The sequence below is a fragment of the Manacus candei genome, unplaced genomic scaffold (assembly GCF_025592945.1).
Source record: "Manacus candei isolate 608988 ecotype Guabito, Panama unplaced genomic scaffold, ASM2559294v1 h1tg000014l, whole genome shotgun sequence".
In the NCBI taxonomy this organism is placed as follows: Eukaryota; Metazoa; Chordata; class Aves; order Passeriformes; family Pipridae; genus Manacus; species Manacus candei.
In genome coordinates, this window is record NW_026138062.1 from 51,032,412 (window position 1) to 51,050,712 (window position 18,301).

Here is an 18,301-nt window from a genome sequence, read left to right on the forward strand (position 1 = left end):
CAAATATATGACCACAATCAAGAGTCAAACCACCTTCACTGTAAGATAACAACATTTAATGCAAAAAGCCTTCACACTCTGTGGTTTGGTAGGAACTCGTTCTGCTGGCATTCCCTTGGGATGACCACAGTCTTCTAGGTCAGTGGTTCACCTTCTACTTCACGCCAGGCAAGTTATTCAGAAAAATATCATAGTAGCTACAATGAGCATTTTACCAGCTGCTGCATCACAGAACACAGATGCAGCTGGAAAGGCAGTTCCTGCTGGGTTAGATAAGATTTTGCCTCAAATATAGCTACACTAACAGAAAACATTGCTGTAATTAGGAGATTGCATGATAAAACTTTCAAGTACTCACTTTCCCTTTACTTTTACACCACGTTGTTTTTTATCAGATAAAAGGTTTTGAATGATTACTACAGCAAATAAACAAAAAAAGAACACAGTATTTTGGGGGAGTCATTGTGTTCTCATTTCAATCTAAGCCTCTCTGCTACTGCCTGAGTAGCACCAGGTGCCTCAGGGCTTGTACAGCCTCGTCTTTGTACTTTCATTAATACACACAGAATCAATATGCACAGAACAAGAAATAGTGAGCCTGGTGGGAAAAAAGATCTACTTGTAACTGGTAATATTAATAGAAGCCCACCAAGAACAACAACCAAGAGAACTTTTTAAATTTTCAGTGTAATAATATATTTGTTGGTGCAGCATTTAAATCATCAGATTATGACAACCAGTAATAATTCTCACATCCATCCCCAGCTTGCCAGCAGCACCTTGCTAGCAGCAATTTAGACTGATTTCCTAAGGATCAACGTTTTCTGCTGCTGCAAACTCTGATTTTGTAACGCATCTTTCAGATGATTTTAAGCATCTCTGAATGGATATGTATTGGACAACTCAATCTTCAGAACTGGCAATTAATAAGAACATTCTTTAGGGCCCATATTTTATGTCTATACCCTGTAGATGTTTTCCTCTTTGTCAGGTTCAATAAAAAATTTAGAAGTGTTACATTATGTGATGTTCATGAATTAGCAAATATCCTGACTGAAGTCACCAGCAGGAGGCAAAGTTGCATATTCTGAGTTTACTTTTTAATTTTGTTTTATTTTTAACTACTTTATCCAGTGGTGGCAAAGTGCTTCCTTATTGCTTCAGATCTACCACTTGACTGTGCTCATCAGCTATCTTATGGCTGCATTCCAATAGCCAATAATGTAATTTTGGGACATTTTCTAATAAAAGTATTCAAAACATAACCTTCTGATTTAGTCAACAGGTGAAAAGTTAAGTAACCAGACTACGGACAGCCTTCAGAGGAAGGTTAGGCCAATCTTAAGAATATGCAGAAATTATTCTGTAATTAAATAATTTCATTCCCAGCTCCATTTTGTGAACCCTCAATTTGTTTAAATCCTGTACTAATAAACTGTCAGCACACAAATGCCTTGGCACCTAAGTTCACTCTCTGTTGACTGTAATTTGATTCAGCAGAGGTGTGTCCGTGATTTGGCTGCAGTCCGGGGAGGCGGGATGAGCTGTAAGGCTTCAGCAGGTTGAGTGGAAGACTCCCCCCACTCTGACACCCTGAGCAGCCAGGGTGTTGTACTCTGCCACAGCCTTCTCCGTTTGCAAGACCAACACATCAATCCCGTTCTTCTTCAGATAGTCCACGGTGGATGCTGGAACCTCAGAAGAGAAGAGGAAATGGGAAAAGCAAGTGTTAGATTCTTTTCCCCTTACACTGGAAGGCTTGAAGAACACTTATGCCATTTGTTAAGCACCACTTAAGTAACTGCTAACAGCCAAAATGATAATATGCTCCGATATTTCTAAGATTGATTTAATTTTTTCGCTTAAATAAAGCTACTTTTATATCTACACCTCATATATCTCCTTAGCACACTTTAAAATGCAGTCCTTTCTTGCAAAAATAAATAGAATTGGAGCTAAAGGTGTTTAATCTAAATAAAGTATTACTCATCCCACCAGAAAGCTAAAGAGTTGTTTCTCATGAAGTAAAGTCAGCACTTCTGAGCTTTCTGTAGCTAGTTTGTCGCTGAAATGACACACTGGCAACATTAGTAACAAAAATGCCGAATTATCAAAGTATTCACAGCAGGCTAGAGAGCCAGTTTATCACCTATTGCAAGAGGAGGGGACTAATAACATACTGAAAAATTCTTGTTTCAGTTGCTCCTGTAGCAGGACATAAACCTGTCTACTGCTTGACATTGACACTAACACAGAGGAACTCAAATGATGTTTCCTTCAGAGGGACCCCTGACAGGAGCTCAGTCATGCTAATCCTGAATTTCTCCGTCTTAGTGGAGCATCTTCAATTTAATTTTTTTCCCTAATCAGAGGGAGAGGAAAAAAAACAGTGCTAGTTTATGCTTCTCACAGAACAAAAACCTACCTGCAAAGCCTCATTCATGCCACGGCCAATCACCACAGTTTTAACATCCTTCTTGACGACTTCTTCAAGGTCAGCGGGCTGCACTCCTGGAGAATGCTAAGTGTCAGGGAAGGAAAATAATAGTCTGTTATACTGACACCATCAACCAGGAAAGCTGTGTCTGTGTGTTCTGAAACTGTTCACAGAGCAGCAGGGTAAATTAGCCATACCAAAATGTAACACAACCCTCCTTTCTGCATACACAGAGGAGGTAACACTAGAAACTGAAAAAGGTATTTTATATGCAGATGAAGCATGACAGTTAATCTATTGATGGCTATATTATAATTCCTTATTAAACAGTAAAAAAAAAAAAGATACATTACACATTTCGAAGACATTTATGTCTAACTACTGGCATTTTATAAATATTAACAGTTAAAGTGAAATCAGTAAATGGCAACATACTGCTGTTTGATTTCAAATTAACAAAATCTTTTTGTAAGAAAGATTGTGGCAAGCCAAAGTTTACTCACTTTAAATACAAAGAGCTCCTCAAATAATTAAAATGATTAAATTATTTTCTTGTTTACTTTGCAAATCTCATTTACCAAAGAGGACTGAACTGTACTGGGTAGCTTCATTTCAGTTAACAGCTTCCATTTCTGAACTATTCTTTATTTTGAGAAAGGAATATTTGAAACTAAACCCCTCCAAGAAGGAAAGAACTTTCATAATACATTAACTGAGTTTTTAAAGACGCACACCCATTTATTCCTAGCACACTTTAAACATATGAATCCATAAATACACCTTCAATAGTAAAATAAAATATTATTATGTCACACTAACTCTCCTGGATTCAGTTTCTCAGTACAACCTGTGGCTAGAGTTTGCCCCCTCTTTGGTGTGTACTTCTATTTTTAAACCATAAACACTATTTCTCCCCCCCTTTTTAGTAGAATTCTGAAGTTTTTTAGAGGTCTGAGATGAGTTTCTCTACTTCAAGTGAGAGAAACTCAAGTAAGTAAGCAAGTAAGGCTTGTCAAGCTGAAACAAATGATCTCCTGAAGCCTTCCATGGTAGAGTGCAACTTCCAATGAGTGCATTAAGCTTATTCCACAAGAAAGTCTTTAGCCTGGCTGGTATCTGAAGTTTCAGTAACAGAGATGATTCACCTCTATGGTTCTCCAAGTTCACAGAATCACAGAATACCTCAAGTCAGAAGGGATCCATGAGAATCATTCACAGGACTACCTTAAACTAAACCATATGGACCATTAGTCTAATATGGCTATTAGTGCTTAGCTACAGAACCTTGCAGGGCCAGTTACACAATTTTCCTGATGAAAGAATGCCATACAAGACAGCAGTGTGACAGCAGAGGAGAGGATGCAATTTATCTCCAACTAGAGTGTGGGACATGACCAGCACTGCTTGTTTCCCAAACTTCAGTTCCATCTACCTCGGGAAAAACACACTCAAAGAAAGTAGGCACACTGTAGTACATCATAAAAACACATGCAGAAAATGCACCTGTTGAATTCTACTGATCAATTTTTTTACACTTCTTCTCAAGTTGGAGATGCAGTCTAGAAAAGCTTAGTTCTATTCTCAATATCTGTTGTCTGCTATTCACTTTAAAAGCAAATCACCTATCTCCTTATAGCTGCAAGGATAGGACTGACCTACAGCAGGAGCTTTACAGGCAACAAACCCTAAATAGATATTTTTTACTTCCTGATTATATAAAAAAGGATGGCAGAAAACCTACATCTCCAAAGAACCCAACCATATTTTTTCTCCTGCAATTTTAATTTAACACAGACTTGTTTATTCTTGTTTCATTTGCAAAACTCTAAAACTTATGGATTTAAAGATTTTATCTGTGACATTAAGATATCAATTGCTAGAAACTTCCAAAAGAAAGCACAACTTCTTAATGTCAATAAATGCTTATAATTTGAAACCAAAGTTTTTCAGTGGTTGGAATGAATATCGATCTGTGACTGAGCTGGAAACTAGTTGGGAACTATTCAGCTACCCTATCTGTTCTGCTTCTCCAGTCCTGTGCATATAAACCAGGAAAACAATACTGTCAAACAAACAGTGACTCTCACCACATGACCCAGCCCTTTGAACAGCCAGTCAAAACTTAGTTTTTTATAATCAGACCATAAAGGAAATACATTTTAAAAGGTTACATATACAGCTACCTTTCTCTCTGCAAGGTGCAGATATCTTTGCACGACAGCACCACCTTTCTCTTGGCATAAACTTACTCTGCATAAATTGAGCTCTGATGGCTTAAAAAAGTTCTGTTCCCCCAAATTACTACAGTTGAAGTTCTGAAACCAAAGGTTCTGCACTTCAGTTGTGTCAAAATGAATTCAACAGAGCTGTATCCTCTGCGTGGATACAGTTGCAGGTGCTGGGTCTAAGCCTTGCTCAGTACACAGTTCTTCTGTGCTTTAACTTTTGCTTCGAAAGCGTGGAACTTTTTTTTTCTAGCCAATCATCTATGCCAGTGCAAGCTCTAATATGGGGAGAATTATCAACATTGAGTTCCTAATGCAATAGATTCAATATTGCTTCTAAATCTGGAACATCAACACTGTTCCATGCACTTTTATACAATTCTGATTGCATTTACAGATAAACTTTAAAAATTACAAGGGCAAGCACTTAGTATAAGGCTTCCAAGAGAAGTCACTGTGTGGTTAGCCAGGCTGAGCTTTTCACACAGAAACTAGTGCATATGACACTGCATCTGCATATTTTTCCTCTGAAATAAGTACAAGAGACCCCAAGGAAAAGGATATAAACTAAACCACATGCATTGTTGTCTTTCGAACATGTAAGGTCAGTGACTCTTGATTTTTTTACTTCTCATAATTTCTTTTCCTATCTCACTCAAGACAACTTTTGTTTAGACGGTCTGAAGAGAGGTTGCTACTGGCATCTTATGACAATTGCCCTCTTAGCCAGGTGCAGGATGTTGTTTGAAAGCTCTAAGGTGTGTGATTGTTATTTGGTCAGGGTAGCTGTGAGGACTCATGGCATCAGTTGCTACATCCTGTTGCATGTAGGACACTGTGCATCTGCAGCCCTCTGACCTCTCCACAGTCACCTCCGAAATGTACATTCAGTTCTTACCAGGCAAAGTCTAATGGCTAGATGAAAGAAAAAGGCAACTCGCTGAATTTCTTGCTGGAACTGTTCTCTGGACCATTCTCAGAGTCCTGTTTTAAATGCAGGGTAGTAAACAGTGAACTTACATTAGTCCCAGTTTCTCGCCAATCCCATGTCCGGCTTCCTCCCGGCCATACTTTGCAGTCCTTATATGTTGTAGAGCAGCCTTTCACCTTCATCTGACCCCAAGAAAGGGAAGCAATTTCAGGGGAAGACATCACAAAGTTGAAACAAAGTCTGGAAAAAGGATATTTAATATATAACATCAGGCCAACATATGCAGCACATTAATAAAAACGGAAAATTCTGTCCTTGCCCCAAGGAGCTAGGAAGGAAACACTATTACAGACTTCATCCACGTGACTTTGTGACAACAGACTTGAACTGAGGATCAGCAGATTTGTTGAATTACCAGTCCTCTTGGGGATTTTGTGCAAATCATTTTATGTGCTAAATCTGTACAAGTACTGGGTGTTCAACTTTTAAAACTATCAACAGGGATCAAGTGCCAGAATATCCTCTCACATCTGGGTTTTAATCTTCTCCCTAAAATGTACAATGAAGATGATAATAATTTCCTAAAATATCTGAGATCTACACTATAACTTTGGCTGCTTCACTAAAGTGGCAAATGAGGCTAAAAAGAAATGCCAAACAAACAAACCCAACAGAAAAGCCACGAACCAAACAGTGGCACTGCCATATTGCTACAGCAAACAAGACTTCCAGGGGTGTAAAGGGGTCAAACCTTCTTTCCCCCATCTCTCCTGACAGAGGGCAAGTCTCCCACAATAGTTATACATCCAAATAGCAACTTGTCTAATTGTTTGACCTCAATCTTCATTGTTTCAACTTAAACCCATTGTTTCTAAATTTTTCTGTTGGGGACAAGTAGAACAGCTTAATTTTTGTCTTTTTCACCATTTTTTTGTTTTCTTGAGGATTTCACTCAGTTTTTTTTTCCCCTTCATTTAGATCAAATAAACTTCCCTTCAGTCACGTTTTCTAAATCTCTGCTTATTTCCTCCTTTTTTTCTGTGGCATCCAGCAACTGGTATGCATCTTTCTTTGATGTCTATTGCCTGGAACTAGACAGAGCCTTATTGGTGCCACTATAGACCAACTGCTTTTTGGTGTGTGCTGCAGCAATGTTTGGATCTGCTGTCACAGGCACTGCTGGGCACCACCAGGGCAAGGGCTCTGCCTCACAAAGTACTGTGTTATCTCCTGGTGTTATCTCACCATGTTATCTCACCGTGAAAGCTTTCACCCTCCTCACAGTCCCTCATGTTACTGCACACCAGTCTGATTGCTGGTGTGATTCGGGCAGTAGAGGAAAAGAGAGGAATCACAGGGTGATGATATACGCTGGAAGTGTGTTAGACTAGCATGGCAGTCCACTGACACATCTCAGGGGTAGAGTCACCTTTCCGCCCTTCCAGTTCACCTGCTCTGAAATCCGCATTATGAAGAAAACTGGATGTTTCTGCAGTAAAAAGAGGCTCCACCTCTGGCTAATCCAGAAAATCTCTGTGGCAGATCCTTCCAGATACATAGATTTTCATCCTTTACTTTTGAGTTGTTTAAATTTACCAGGAATTGAATTGTGTAAATTCATCATAGGAACCCTGGTGGCACAGATTAAAGGCACTGCCCTTGCTAAAGAGAAACCTTTGGATGACCAGGCTTCCAGTCCTCCTGGAAGCCTCCCTTCCCATCTTGCACGTGCTACAACAGACACAGCACAGCTAGACGGGACATGCTTTCCTCAGATTGCCAGGAGCAGGTCTCAGTATCTTGCCTAAAACATTGCATGAAGGAAAGAAAGGCATTACTTTGGATCCAGCATAGGACTGAGTTTGCCAGAGGTGCTTCTCACACAGGATAGTGGGGCAATTCTTTTCCTTCTCATTCCTGTGTGACGTTTGTGGCACATATGTCCTGCTGAAAAGGAAGCCAGGCAAGAAGCTACAGGGGACAGGAACTTGCTTGGATTCATATATCCTAGATTCTCTCATCACACACCCATGATGCAAGGGATTCAAACAAAGGTTTGTATGACTCTTTTTCCAAAAGTATGCCTGAAGGGAGATTGTAGCTGAAGAAATAATCAGCAGTAGTCCCAACAAAATGAAATTGAAGAGTAAAGGTGGAACAAACCCCCCAGAACCCGGCTCTGAAGAATGAAAATAATTTTTGAGAGTACTACTTTTGAGAGGAAATGGTGGAATTAGACCTGGAGGTTGGACAGAGGTGAATGAACGATAAAATGATCAGGAATATCAGCCTCCCTAATCCAAACAGTACTACAGGACTGGAACTGTGCAATCAAACAGGTACAAATTGCAAATGGGAGAGCAAAGATTCCAGGCTATCTTTTCCAAAGAGCACAGAAATAAGTAAGTAGCAGAAATGAAGAAACAAAATTTACATGGCATAAATACAAATTGGTAATCTAAAACTATTTCCCATAATACTGCCAGAGAATATCAGTAAGGGCAGGCTATTTGAATAAATATGAGTATCTTAGACTAGACTAAAGAAGAATGAACTTATTGACAAGAACTTTGGACGTTCTTTGATGCAGGGCATGGTCCAATCACCAAGGAGTAGGAAAATAGTTCTCAGACAAATTATTTTTTTAAATTACTGACTGTGAGAAATGTACAGTGAGAAATGTACAGTATAAAACATATAGTAACACTTAAAATAAAAGAGACCTTGCTTGAACTAAATGACTTGAAAGTACAACCTAAAATAGACATTTCTGTAAACTGCGGTAGTCAAAACACAAAGAAACAAAGAGGAGAAATGGTTCAGGGCTCTGTAAGCAAAGTCATGAAAGTTTAAAAGCATCAGAAATAAAGGAAGCAGAACTTAAAACGAGGCAAAATCCAAGTTTATGCCAGGAGACTATAGGGAAAGAGAGAAATGAAGCAGTGGTTAAGGAAGGCAGAAGACAAAAGTAGCTGAGAACGAAATGGAAGAAACTTGAGATTGAAGTGCAGTTGTGCAAGCGGGTGGATTTTGAGATTGCCAGCACACCTGTCTTCTGTTCCAGAGCAGCACCCACCAATGACAAATAGAATAAAAGAGGTGAACAAGGGCAGTGCACCTGATAATATTTTATTGAGACACTGCAGAAGGAAAGAAATGTTTCATAAAATCCAAAGGGCAACCCGAGACCAAGGAAGATAAAAGTGAAAGAGAAAATTGGTGTACGTGAAATTTTGGGCAGAACAAACCCCCGTAAGGAATCAGAAGACAATGTGGTTCTCCAGCACTGCCTGGGAACAGGGTCAGGAGGTAGAGGTGAGAGAATTCCCATTCCAGGGGATACAGCAGCTGGAGAGGCAGGTCAGGATTAAAAACAGACAGCAGAAAGGCAAGTAGAAAGGCCGGAAGAAATTTAAGCGAGCTGTGTAGGGAGGGGGAAGATCTCAAATTTATAAAGGAGGAAAACATATTTTGGGAATTCGGCAATCCCACTTCGCCGGGGAGTCTGGTCAAGACGAACTAATCGGGGAGGTCACGGTGGAAGGGGGGCGCTGGTAAGAGAAGGTGGGGACGGCACTTTGGGAACAAAGTGGGGAGAAGAAGGAGGCGAGGACAGAGAACCCAGGGAAGCACCACGGAACGGGAGCGGGAAAAGGGAGAAGGGAGGGTACAGCTCTGGAACCCCTCGAAACATGGCCTTGCGTGACGGGTACAAGGACCGGGACCGGGACCAGGACCAGGACCAGGATCGGGGCTGGGATCAGGACCAGTACCGTGACCAAGACGGGGACTGGGATGAGGACCGGTACCGTGACAAGGCCCAGGCTCAGCCCAGGACCGGAGTCTCCTGCCCTCCCTCCCTGCCGCCCCTCACGCCGAGCTCCCTGACGCGCCGCACTCACCGCCCCGAGCGCGCGGCCCCTTTGCCCCGGCGCGCACCGACTCCACCCCGCCCCCGCGGGGCGGGGGCGGGCCCTCCCAGGTACCACCCTCTCATTGGCTAGCGCTTCCCACCCTCCCCGCCTCCGCCCGCTCCGATTGGTCAGCCCTGCGGTCCGTCCCCGCCCCGCCCCGCCTCAGCCCCGCCTTGTTTTCATTCCCCCGCGCCGCGCGCGGCGGAGGGGAGCTGGCTCGCGCCGCTCTGGCCGCCGCCCCCTGCCCTCCCCTGCCTTCGCCGTGCCCCCGGTGCATTGTGGGATAGTGGCGGCCCGGCCCGGCAGCGCCCCCTCCTCCCTCCCCCTCCCCAGCTCCTTCTCCATCCCCAGGTCCAAGATGGCGGCGGCGGCGGCGGCTCCTCCGGCCCCATCCCCGCCGCCCCCTGCCCCGGCGGGCCCGCGGTGCCCGGGCTCCTGGCCCAACTTTGCCGTCGTCTGCTCCTTCCTCGAGCGCTACGGGGCCCTGCTGGACCTGCCCGAGCTGCCCTTCCCCGAGCTGGAGCGCGTCCTGCAACCGCCGCAGGAGCCCGGAGACCAGGGTGAGCGACCCCGACACGTCCCCCCGCCCGCCCAGCCCGGGCCGGCCGGCTGAGGGGGGCCCAGGGGGCGGGGGGGGGGCCGGGGCTGTTCCCCCCCCGCCTCCTCCCGGCCCCGGGGGTGGAGCGCGCCGAGGGAGAGGAGGGGCCTGGGATTCCCGGGGGGAGGGGAGCCCTCGCTCTCTGCTTTTTTTAGGGGGGAGCAGCTATTTGTTGGGGGGGGGCGGCCTGTGGCAGGGCACGGGAAGGAGCAGGGGCACCTCGCCCGTCCCCTCTCCTCGCTCTCAGTGCCGCCTGTGACCCCCCCTGCGTCCCTCCCCCCCGACGTTTCCCTGGGTTCGTTCTCGAGCTCTGTGCGGGTGGGACTCCTTGCAGAAAGGAGGGATAAGCTGAAATAACTATTTTCGTTCAGCTTGGCGCTGGCAGCCGCTCTCTCTTCCATCTCCTCCCTTCCCCCCAGCTTGGGGGGTCGCTTCACAACCCCCCTCCCCCATATATCTTATATATTTAATGTATCTGTCTCTTTTTGCTTGTCGGCCGAAACAAGGAGGGAGCACACGCACAGACACACACACGAGGGAATGTCCTGATCCCCACTGACCTCCCCCCCCGCCCCTTTCCTCTCTGTGTATGTGGGATGAGGAATGGGGGGCGCGGGGAGGCCCCGAGCCCCCCCCAGCTCCTCTTGTGGGCCGTCTCCTCCCCACAAACACAGCCAGCCATTGTGTGCCACCTCCATCCCTCTCCTCTCCCCCCTCCTCCCTCATCCCCTCTGTAGTTGCGGGGGGGATAAGCTGTGGCTGCTCCCCCGCCGCCACCTGAGACGTGCGAGGTGGAGGGATGGGTTGTGCACTCCGCCGCTTGCTTTCGAGCTGCTCCTCCTCTCCCCTCCTCTCTCCAGAAGCAGGTTTGGTTGCCTGACTCTCTTTAATTCCAGCTCCCCGCGGTGGATGCGGGAGGGCCTGGGCCGAGAGATCAGCCCGGGGAAGGAGGGCTGTATTGGAGGCAGCCGTAGAAATACGGAGGGGAGGGAGCTTGTTGCTCTTGATCTCTTGTCTCTGTTATTCGCTTGGTTGTTGCCTCTGCACTCTTGCCACATAGGGAGACCATGGAGCCCACGGCGCATGCCCGGCAAGGCCCCTTGGAAACTTCCTGCTGCTGGAGAAGCCCAGCTCGGGGCTGTTTTTGGTCCAACAGACCCTGCTTTTCCCCCAGAAGGCACCCGCTCTCGCCTCCTTCCCTCCAAACCCACCCTATCTGGGGCGTGTGCCATTAAATCGGCGTGTAGGTGTTTCCTCTCGTAAAGGAAGTTGCTTTCTGCCAAGTGCAGATGTCCTGCCTGTGGGTTCACAGCATCAACTGCTGAACTAGAATGAAATAAGATTAATGTATTTTCTCCTCGTGTTGTCTGGTGCCTAGTCAATATGAAAAAAAAGACAGCTGAAATCTGCAAACTTCTTAAAACAGGGTTAACTTTCTGGGAAGTATGTATATATATTCAGTTCCCCACCACTCCTATACCTCTTATGTTATATAAAGGACTCATTAGAAAAAACGTTGTTTTGTCAAACTGTTGCAAAACGTATTTGTAAAAATCACCAACACACTTAAAAGTTTGAATTTTTAACAAAAATAATCCTTTTAAAGTAACGTCCATAAAGAAAACTAATGCTTTTACTGTGACAGTGTCAGTGGGTGTGCAATAGTAATTTTCTTGTGTGAAATGCAGAAAAATTAAAATGAAAGGATGAGATAGTAACCTGTGTTCTGAGTGTATATACCTTTGATTAAACAAAAAATAAAGTCCTGATGACTTTTAATTGCATGATGGGTGGGAGGGGTTTTCAATAGGATAATGTTTACTGCATAACTCTCTTCTGAAAAGGTTTTGAATTATTTGTGGAGTTTGCATTATGGATTGATTTGGTAGTTGCCAAGTTTTTAAACTTTTCTCTGTTTGTTTTTTCCTTTCCTGTTTGGCAGAGGGTGGGTTATTCCCCTTCCCCCTCCCCCCCCCCCAAAATGGGAGGAGATGCAGCTTCTGAAAATATACTTTCTGAAGTGCTGGGTTTTTTTACTTGTGTCTGGTGTAGATGATGTGTTTGGTTGCATTTTCTTATCTCTAAGAAAGAAAGTGTGGAGGTGTGAAAAACAAACTTGTATGATTCTTGATACTTTGTGTGGTGACTGGTGTGACAGGGGTTTTCTTTTCCTTTGATACGACCGGCTCCTTGGGTTTGGTCTGTGGTGCTGGTACCTGTTACCTGGAGTATTTTGTGCTCTTGCAAAAACAGCTGCAGTTACTAGATTTTTCTACATGATTTTTACTTCAAGTAATCAAGGTGGTGTTTTTAAGGGTACAAGTCATAAAGTTGCTAAACCTAGATTGAATATTGAAGTGGCTCTTTTATTTCTGAATGTCTGTTATTTACCAATTGTATGTAGTTTTCCTCAGAATGCAAAAGGGATTTTTATTTCAGTTATATACAGTTAGTTTCACTTTTGATACCAGCATTGCTTGACAGTAGATTTACAATGGCAGTAATACATAACAAAGTCTAAGGAAATAGGTACACAATCCCAAAGTACTGGGATTTCTTAAAAACTGGAGGAAGTTTTAAATCTCAACTGCCACATAACAGCTATTTGTAACTCCTCTCCATATTAATTTTGTAATCAAGAAAAGGAATCAATAGCCTAGGGGTTTTTTTAGTTATCTTTAAAACTGTTCTGATTCTCAGCAGTTGTAATTTTATTTATTTTTTTTTAAAGTTTTGTTTGTGGTTGTTTTTTTTTATCTTTTAAACATGGCCTATATTGTCTTGTCTGAAGAGTTTCTCTTGGGAGATGCCAGCAGAAGTTATTTCCCTTATATTAGGAGCCCCAAGGAGAACTCAGGGCTTAAGTTTGAATGTTGTTCAGTAGTTGTATAACAGTCATATTTTCTTCCCTGTTAATAATTAGAACAAAGAACTTGTTCCTTATTAAGGCAACAAGCTACCGCCTTCCCTCACAGGAAGGGATGCTGAGCAGATGTTGACAGCTAGGAAGCTACCAGTTATTTCTTAGAGGGATTTTAGATTTTTTTTTTTTTTTTTTAGTGCTTGGACAGCACTTAAACTTTTCTGTATTGCCTGTCCTAGCTGAGAATTTCAAGACAAATAGTAAGGACAGCAGCGCTTGGGTATGAATAGTTTTCAAAAGTAGTCTGACTAGTTTAGATACCGAATTAACCTGAATTAGTAGCAGGCTAGATGTTTTAACCGTGTGTACACAGGTATGGTCTTAAAGTGCACAAACCAATTTAAACTGTTCTTTGGGATTTAGTGGGTAACATAAAACATACTTGAATAGGAAAGTAAGAATGTGTGGTGTTGATTTCACCCATTGCTTTTTAATAGTGGGATAAACTGGTAGCCCTGGAAATAGTGTTCTTACAAAGGCTGTATGATAAAACAGCTCAACTTTTCCAGCTGGTGGCTCATTTGAAAGTTGTAGCTATTCAAACAAAGTAATAAGACCTGTAGTTATCTGATGAAGATTTTATTTTATGACGAATAATTATCTTGCCTTTATGAATGCTTAGTTTTAAGTACAATGTCGTGACTTGGGTTGGAATTATGACAAACTTCTTGGGAAGGAGTGAAGTTGAGTGTCTGTCAAGATGGTTAACAGTGTTAACTCACAAAATTCGCTAGTTTATGTGCCTCAAAAACTAAATGGTTTCTTGTAGGTTTTATTAAAAAGCCGTGTTTTAACCCCAGTCAGCAACTCAGCCCCACTCGGCTGCTTGTTGACTTCCCTGGTGGGATGGGGGAGAGAATTAGAAGGGTGAAAGTGAGAAAACCAGTGGGCTGAGATAAAGACAGTTTAAAAAGGAAACCAATATGAGGAATTTATTCACCCCAACCCACTGGCAGGCAGGTGTTCAGCCATCTCCAAGACAGCAGGGCTCCATCATGTGTATGGGTGACTTGGGAAGACCAATGCCATCACTCCCAGTGTTGCTGTCTTCCTTGTTCTTCCCTCAGCTTTTATTGCTGAGGATGACTCCATATCATCTGGGATATCCCTTGGGTCTGTTGGGGTCAGTTGTCCTGACTGTGTCCCCTCCCAACTCCTTGTATGCATCCAGCCTCCTTGATGGCGGGGAGGGATGAGGAGCAGAAAAGGCCTTGGCTCTATGTAAGCTCAGCAATAACAAAAGCACCCTGGTGTTCACTGGCACAGGTTGCCCAGAGAAGCTGTGGCTGCCCCATCCTTGGAAGTGTTCAAGGCCAGGTTGGATGGGGCTATGAACAACGTCTGGTCTAGTGGAAGGTGTCCCTGCCCATGTCAGAGGGGTTGGAACAAAGTGATCCTTAAGGCTGCTTCTAGCCCAAACCATTCTAGGATTATCAGCACTGTTGTGAGCACAGATCCAAAGCACAGCCCCATACTGGCTACTATGAAGAAAATTAACTCTATCCCCTCAAAATCTAGCACAGCAACCCAAAATATGATCTTAACTGGAACTTCTGAGGGCTGGGAGATGTCATTACAACCGTATTACTGTACTTCCAGGTGCAAAACTGAGGTAACGATACAGACCATCCTACAGTGTGCCATGGTGTCGCATCTCCTTTGAGTCTTTGAGCCTTTGCTTCCAAAGGCAAAGCTGCAAACTGGAACAAATCATCACAGAAAACCAATACTTGATCTCCTTGTTCTAACAAATATACTCTCTCTGCTTTATTTTTTTTCCCCTGAGAGTTTTTACTTGCAGCAGAAGAGCAATTGCAAATTTAAATGGTAAATATATGGTAGAGAGGAGCAAGAACTATATCTGTATTTGGGACTGTGTTTAAGGAACCATGATATCAAGTCACAACCTTCTTTGTGTTGGTAAATAGCTTGAGAATCAGTATAAATGTTAATTAAGCACTTGGTCTCTTGTGAATGAAAATATTAGTAGAATGTTAGCTTGCACAACAGAGATCTAATTTTACACATGACTACGCAAAACACTCACTGGTTTGCCAGGTTCCCTGGTGTATGAATGGGGGAACCTCTCCCGGAGGTGAATGGCGTCTTCCAAAGTGTGCTAGACTGCATTAGCTCATTGATTTTTTTGCAGGCTTTTCTTAGCAGAGTGGGGTTTGGTTTCTTCTTCATTGAAATGGTAACAAGTACACATGCTTTGTGTATTCTGTCAGCAAAGTTGCATCAGAATCTTGCTGGTAAAGATCATGCTAAAGGTGGTCTTGAAAACGGCAAGTGTGTTTGGTGTGGGTTTCCAGTCCGGAGCATTCTCCTGTATTCTCACTGCAGCTCAAACTTCTTTATCACCTTTGCCTGGCAGTCACCCCGATAGACTGACCCAGCCTAGAAGTTTGTTGCTTAAATACAGCATGAATGTGTTGTGTTTGTTTGGAGTCTGATAATAAGAACAGTCTTCACATGCTGGCTGGGTTTTAAGTGATGTAAGGAAAGACATGGTGAGGTGCAGATGCCTGGTAGGAGGTTCATTTTTCTAAATCTTTTCTCCCCTTTTCTGTCTTTATAGTGGGAGTCAAGGTTAATGGCAGGCAGCTTACGGAAAATCTGTGCAAGCCATTTAAAGTTTCTTTAATTTTTTTTTCAGTAGGGAATACCTGATACTACAGTGTAGATCTGAAAAAAAGTCTTTGGAGCTACCATGCTTCAAAGCAGTAAGTTATATTTCATAAGCTGCTGTATTTTTCCTAAATCTTCTAGATACATAACACCTTTATTCAAATTAATTTGGATGCTGAATTAATTTGTTTTCAGTAGGTTATGCCTGGTTGTTTTTTTATTGTCATTCCAGTTCCTCTGGAGAGCTATGCAACATTAAACTTAAAAGTTCTTACCATTGTCTGAAGAAATTAACAATTAGTGTTTGCTTAAACTGCTGTTGAATATCTGTATGGGAGAAAGATACCTGAAACTTTGTAGCTGTTTAATACAGCAAGCAAAAGCTAAATATATCTAATGACAAGGAGTTTGACAGACTTTCAAGCTCAAGATTAGGTATGTTCCTAATGAAAAAGGTAGTGAAATGGTGCTCTGTTAATGTGATTGATTTTTCTTGTATTTAGTGTTTGATATCAAGCATGTTTGTGTACTATTGATCGGAAGTTATGGGGTTTGATGTGACTCTTAGGTAAAGTCAGGATACATTGCAGTAACTTGTAATATCCGCAATAGATTGGTTAGTATTGAAAGTAGGTGATAATGTGATATGGAAGTACTGTCAAACACTGCTTCACTTAAAATTTAATAATTCATACATGAGACTTGTACATGAGACTTATTATCTGATTTCAATGTAGAAAGATTAGTTCATGTGATATCCTCTTATGTAAATGACCAAATTCTGACATATAACATTGGTTGTGTCTGTAATGCTGGATTAGTTGAGTTTATTCACACATCATTTATTGCTCCATCTTCTTCATTAAGCATATTAAGTGTGTGGCTATATTGGTATTGTAAGACTGCTTCTGCCATAAAGCTGTATCAGCTAGTCAGAGGTAGCACTTTTTCATCTGCTCTGCAGGTCTGAGTGTTCATGTGTTTTCACACCCTTTTCTTTGTGAGTAAGAAATTAAACTTCTGTTTCGAGTCAGTCAAGTAGTTACCACCTGAACAGAGGCTGACCTGACTGTGTATGTGTGGAATATAAGTAGGTCTTTGCTTTTCTGCTGCACCTGGGGGCTGAACCAAAACATTTATGTCAAAGCCATTAATCCACCACCTGTTAGTAAAATACTGCATCTTTAACTTAGGAACTAACTATAGGAAAATAAAAGCATAGCTAGTAAACTTTAGACCTTGATGTATTACTTCTGTGCTTGTTTCATTTTTGAGTCTGATAGACGTTCTACAGTCATGTTTCTACCATCAAATTGACTCATTTTTTGAAGATAGACTCCAGTGACTTGGAACTGATATTCTCAAACAGCATAATGGGGTTAAATTCCGAGAAAATAAGTAGCAGGGGATCATTCTTGACTGAGTTCATGGCAAGTAAGTCTTTAATGCAGAATTAACTCCTCTTGTCTACACTTTAGTCATGGTAGATTAATCTGACTTTAAGGTCAGCATGCTGTATCCACGTATACTTTTAAGTTATTCATTTAGGAAGTTAAGTTTACCTTGGAATTAATTATTTCATAATAAGAGTATGGATGCATATCTTTGTTTTACCTATTCCTGTTTTGTTAGTTTTTCCATGGGGAGACTTCATACCTTTGTGTATTGAGCTGGCATGTCAGCTCATCCAAATGTGCTCTCATATTTTAAGTTGTCAGTGCCCATTTTAACTAGATTCCACATCTCGTGATCCAACGTAGAAGACAAGAAAACACTACTTCTGGGAGAGAAGCAGTTCTGTCTCTTTCCAGTAACACTGCCCTTCTGAAAGAGATGGCAGAATGCCATATGGAATGGAAAAGAAGGAACTTGGGACTCTGCTTTCCAGGTACCTATGACCCACAAGATATCTGAAACCCCCTCCCAAAACTCAGCCTTCCTTGAGATTGTGCAGGTTCTGTTGGACCACGTGTCTCCAAGGAAGAGCAGTATGCTTTCAGTAGGCAGCCTTATTGAACTCCAGCACAGTTTGGATGGTACAGAACTGGAGGAAAAGCTTCTGATATTACTTCCAAGTCAGAGTCTTAAGGCTTATTTCAGGACAAGTATATAAGAACCAGGAATATTGATGGAAATTCTTCTGGCCAGTGCAAGATGATGTTCAGTGAAAGAAGCCCCATGGCAACGCTGTACTGTGGTATATTTGTATGGAAGAACTCTTCCTGGAATAAACATCAAGTGAGTTGTGAGTTGACACCATCATCACATGTAAGCTGGAAGTTATATTTTGTCCAGTGATCCATCTGCACTGCACCTTGTTCTTGGCCCTGGCCAACTTCAGAGGTCTGCAGAAGCTGTAAGAGTTCCTCAAAATACTCTCCCTGCACCCATGTTTGTAACTCAGGGGCTTCCTGAGTTTTCTTTGCTTACCATGACCTTTTTTCTCTTGTTTGGGATTACTTCAAGTTAGTATTGTCTAGCGTAAGAACAGTTAGCTGATACACATGTGCAAATATTACTGCCCACTGCTAGATGCACACACTTCTCAGCTCATCCTAAAGCTGACATTTATATTGCAGAACCAGAGAATGGATATGGTTGGAAGGGACCACAGTGGGTCATCTCATCCAACTTCTCTGCTC

General features: G+C 42.7%; 2 protein-coding genes across 5 annotated transcripts in view; one reads left to right on the top strand and one right to left on the bottom strand.

Moving 5' to 3' along the window:
• Positions 1 to 34: 34 nt before the first annotated feature.
• On the bottom strand, positions 35 to 9,560 carry AAMDC (adipogenesis associated Mth938 domain containing). Of its 4 annotated transcripts, none has more exons than XM_051778791.1 (4): positions 9,496 to 9,560; positions 5,683 to 5,833; positions 2,426 to 2,521; positions 35 to 1,695 (listed from the first exon to the last, which is right to left on the bottom strand). In XM_051778791.1, the coding sequence occupies exons 2-4, from the start codon at positions 5,812 to 5,814 to the stop codon at positions 1,555 to 1,557; spliced, it is 369 nt and encodes a 122-aa protein (XP_051634751.1). In that variant the 5' UTR covers positions 5,815 to 5,833; positions 9,496 to 9,560; the 3' UTR covers positions 35 to 1,554. The 4 variants fall into 4 exon arrangements, with proteins under 4 accessions (XP_051634751.1, XP_051634750.1, XP_051634752.1 ...); XM_051778790.1 differs by having other exon boundaries at positions 9,403 to 9,508; XM_051778792.1 differs by lacking the exon at positions 9,496 to 9,560 and adding an exon at positions 9,367 to 9,480 and having other exon boundaries at positions 35 to 1,688.
• A 217-nt stretch (positions 9,561 to 9,777) lies between these two features.
• RSF1 (remodeling and spacing factor 1) overlaps positions 9,778 to 18,301 on the top strand; it is a 63,011-nt gene continuing 54,487 nt past the window's right edge. Inside the window, exon 1 of the mRNA XM_051778654.1 lies at positions 9,778 to 10,067. Within this exon, the coding sequence (XP_051634614.1) occupies positions 9,866 to 10,067 (202 nt within the window). The 5' untranslated portion in view covers positions 9,778 to 9,865. The remainder of the gene's footprint in view (positions 10,068 to 18,301) is intronic.